The sequence below is a fragment of the Thermobia domestica genome, chromosome 11 (assembly GCF_964235325.1).
Source record: "Thermobia domestica chromosome 11, izTheDome1.hap1.1, whole genome shotgun sequence".
Classification (NCBI taxonomy): Eukaryota; Metazoa; Arthropoda; class Insecta; order Zygentoma; family Lepismatidae; genus Thermobia; species Thermobia domestica.
The window spans coordinates 215,963,134-215,967,709 of NC_137464.1; the positions used below are offsets into that span (position 1 = coordinate 215,963,134).

At 38.9% G+C, this 4,576-nt stretch overlaps 1 protein-coding gene across 1 annotated transcript; it reads left to right on the forward strand.

The window, feature by feature from the left end:
- Positions 1–2,510: 2,510 nt before the first annotated feature.
- Positions 2,511–3,542, forward strand: LOC145665455 (uncharacterized). The gene has a single exon (XM_081732762.1). The coding sequence runs from the start codon at positions 2,511–2,513 to the stop codon at positions 3,540–3,542; it is 1,032 nt and encodes a 343-aa protein (XP_081588888.1).
- Positions 3,543–4,576: the final 1,034 nt, after the last annotated feature.

The following is a 4,576-nucleotide window of genomic DNA, read 5'->3' on the forward strand; positions in this document are numbered from 1 at the left end:
GAGAGAGAGACATACAGACAGAGAGAGAGAGAGAAAAATAGAGGGAACGGAGCAAATGATTTAATATACATCCGAAAAGAAAGTTCATAATTGTGCTATACATTTAATGTATTGAATACTCTGTTTCTTCTAAATTACTTGCTAGTTGACAAATATTAATTTGTAAAAACGTAGCAAATGCCCGCGTAGTCTTGTTTTCTTACACTTTCAGTAATAGTGAAAAATGTGGTTTATGCAAAACTAGCAGCGTTCACCCCGCTTCGCTGCGGTCACCCCGGAACGCAATAAACTTTGTTACTTAGATAATTTTTACTTTTTCGCTTTCAAGTGATATGATAAAAACCATAGAAGATTGCAGTAAATGTTAACATTATATCGCCTGTCATTTATGTTAACCCGCCCCGCTTCGCTGCGGTCACCCCCGAACGCAATAAACTTTGTTACTTAGATAATTTTTACTTTTTCGCTTTCAAGTGATATGATAAAAACCATTATAACGCCTGTCATTTATGTTAACCCGCCGAGTGACACGGTCATGCGGGTTGCATATAAATACGTTTATTTTTATACCTATGATGAACTAACAAAGGATTTGTACGTAATGGACACCTGAATGGTCAATTATCTCAAGACACTGGTAATTGAAAATTAAAGTGATATGATAAAAACCATCTAGGGTCCAAATCCTAATAACCCCCCAAAAATAAAAGAAATTGGTTCAGCCGTATTAGCGTGATGAGCGGACAAAGGATTTGTACGTTCTCTTTTATATATATAGATAATAAATTACTACTTTTCCTACAACAACCATGTAATTGTTGTTGATGATTTTGAGTTTAACGTCCGTTCAGCAGCGAGGCTTTATGAGACGTGGACCTACTTATTATTATATTCCCAAAATCAATAAACGATGAAAAATTTTAAGGGATTCCATGTCACTGGTTCTCATGAACAGTTGACCATTGTTCTTTATTAAAAGGGGGATTATTATATTCCCAAAATCAATAAACGATGAAAAGTTTAAAATTATTAAACACTCATATACTTCGTGATTTCTACTTCGTGATTTCTCCTTGTAAATATTCTATTTAAGATCAAGATTAACAATACGATACAACCACGAAAAACACACGTCCTACGCAAACGGATTTTTCAGTGACTTCAAAATATAAAAACCTTCAAGGTGATAATATCAAGCTTATTCAAGGTGATGGTGTAAAAACATATAAGTTAAAATCTTTCAAGGTGTCTATTTTAAATTGAAAAAACATATTTTCCAGCATAAACAGTGCCTTGCTAAAAACAGTTTTGTGATACTATAAAACCAGGCAAAAACCAGGCATTTTTAAAAAATTATTATCATTCGACCTACTCCTGCTAAGAGTGTGGTATGGTACAATTATTCTGCGTCCAGAGGAACCACCCATAGGAGAGAGGGTGTTGTGATTGTGAGGACTAGGAGAACGAGAACGGGTAGGAGCGAAATGAACAGAGGTAGGTTGAGAATTTGAAAGGGTGTTGAGATGAAGCTGTAACTGTGAAACTTGATGAGTTAGTTCTTGAATGGCGCTAGAAGTTGGGACATCTGAAGTTTGGCGTGAAAAGGAAGAGTCGGTTTCTCGCTTTTGGGCCATGAGCTGAGTGCGTTCTAAGGTTGTAACCTCATCAATAAATGTGGGATAGTCAGATATGGTGCGAGTGCCAAACCAACGTATGTTCTCGGGTGTCATACTCGACACGCATTCTAAAAGAAACTCCTGAAAATCTAATTGCGTGTATGCCTGATCTGCCAGAAATTTCTTTGCGAAAACGTAATGAGAAAGTGGTTCATTAGGGAGTTGAACTCGAGCCCTATACTGATGAATGCGAGATCGTGGAACCTGTTCGTCGCCAAATTGTTTTAGGAATTTTTGTTGGACGGTTGACCAGGGAAGGGTAGATAGATTTTGGGTGGAGAACCAATGTTGAGCGGGTCCAGAAAGGGACTTTTCGAAAATCTTTATGCATTTTGTGTCATCCCAGTTATTGACCAGTGCGATCTTCAAAAAAATTTGTAAAAATAAATCCGCGCGTTGTTCCTTGGACGCACTGTATATATCGGGAATGATGGAAGAAATACCTGCCATATTGTTTGAATTTTGAGCTTGAGGTGTGTTTAAGGGAATGAAAGAAGCCTGACTGCGAGTCGTGGGCATGACAAGAGAATGTGAGAAATGAAATGACCACAATGGAGTTAACAAAGCAAAAAAAGTGCCTTATATGTGTGAAAAGAGGAACACAAACACTAAGAACCACACGAGAGAGATTCCTCTGGGGGAGCCATAATATGTTACTAATAAGTTACTGATACTAAATGTAGCAACAATCAATACGTTATTCAGAAAGGCATACTTTACAAAAAACTGTATCGAGTACCTAACTCTCGATTACTGCTCTGCGTACCTGACAGTCTTAAACCAGCTTTATTCGATGAGTATCATGACTCAATGACTCACATAGGTTTTACCAAGATGTATTGGATGTTGCGATACAAGTATTTCTTTCCGCGCCTAAAATCATGGCTAGCTCAGAAACTTAAATCATGTAAAGGCTGCGCCATCTTTAAACGCAATTACATGCCTAATAACCCCACAATTCAGCGTTTTCCTCAGTCAAGCCTATTTGAAACCTTTTCTTTGGACCTAGCAGGCAAGCTAATACCCAGCGATCCCGAAGGTTTCCAATACTTTTATGCAGCTACGGACCACTGTACTGGATTCACCATTACTCATCCCATAACAACTCCAAACAGCGACAACTTCATCAATTTCATCACAAACCATATCATTCTTCCATATAATACTCCTCGCACAATCTACTTAGATCTTCAGAGTTCACACCGGTCTACAGTATCGTTAAACTTCCTCAAGTCTCTTAACATAACAGTTAAGTACGGCCTACCCTATCAACATCGTTCTCTAGGCACAGTCGAACAAAGATTAGGCTCCTTGCAAACAAGTCTCAAATTTCTGTGCCAAGACAACCAGAAATTTTGGCCTCGCTTCCTTGCGCATGCCACTGCGGCTCTGAATAAATCACCCTTAACTTCCATTGGTCTATCTCCTCATTTTCTCCTCTATGGCGTTCATCCCACTTTACCATTAGACAATTTGCTACATGTTCAACAAGAAACTTTGAATACTAATGATCGCCTACTTGCACTCAAAGAAATGAGGGACCTCGTTGAATTTCGAAAACACCAAGTTTTCACTGATCTGAAGAAGCGCATTGAGAAGGTCAAAAATCCAACACAGTTCTTCCCTGACAGTTTAGTTATGGTCTTAGATACCTCAACAAAACCTAACACTTGTAAGCCATTATCCCGTCTTTATAAGGGACCCTACAAAGTGATTTCGAATGTCTCGGCTGATGAGTATCTTCTAGATATTGATGGGAAGCCAACGGTCATTGCTAAGACCCGTTTGAAACTGTACATCCCACCTACAAACCCAGACCCCGAATTTGAGTATAAGTACAAGCGCTTTCTCAGTACCTCTAAATAGGATCCGACCACACATTACTTCAAAACCCAACTACCAATTACATTTCACGTTATGTTTTGATTATCTACTTTAACGTTCCTAGTGAAACATGATCCCTTTCTGTAGTACCACACTGGCAAAACTTCCGACTTTGTCTCTCGTTATGCCATAATTACAGATACAGGTAGGCAACACACATTACAGGCAATATTTCTCCCGTGCGGCATTTTTTTTTCTTCCGGTAGTTCATTATTATTGCATATGCTTCGTCTCCTGTTTTTAGGCAACGCGCTGTACATGCACTATTTCTCCCGTGCAACGACTCCTAGTTACGCTCATAACAAACTCTACGCTTTTGCTTCTCCCCATAAGCAATATACCGGCATCATTCATTATTCACGTCATTTTTCTTTCCTAGACGCGTAAGGAAAGACTTTCCATCTCATTTCCTTCTTGCGTCCTTTTTTGGGAACGGCTGGTCCGACCCCACGTGATATCACTAAGGTCGCTAGGACGAAATGCTTTCTCTCATCCCACACCCATACATTACAGTCAATATATCACAATTATGTGACATTTTTTTTCTCTCTCTCTTCTTTCAGGTTTATTCTCTCCATCCTATTTGTATCAGCTTCAGGCACGTTCATGCCACAAGGCGTACAGTTTGTTAATGGCATTGACTATATTCCCCTTCCCCAAGCGATCCCCTATTCCCAAACCTTTCCTTTAATCTATAACATTTCAACACCTACCTTTCAGTCCATCAATTCAACCATAGAATGCAAAACTAATACTTCCCGGTTGTGTACCCATTTTCAAGATTTTCTATCCTCAATAAATTCCCTGTCTAATGACATTCAAACTTCTACATACTTGGTTAAATTTCTTTCTAACGAAACCCCTTCTTCAAGGACTCCGAGACCCCAAAGAGGTCTTTTTAACTCCATCGGATCAGCATTAAACTTTCTCACAGGAGTTGCTACTGAAGACCAAATACATTCAACTAAAATTAATTCCGAACAACTAAAGACACACGTACAAGAGCTTGAAAACCA

Coding starts and splice junctions, on each gene's coding strand:
- LOC145665455 (XM_081732762.1), top strand. CDS start 2,511: ATGTATTGGATGTTGCGATACAAGTATTTCTTTCCGCGCCTAAAATCA.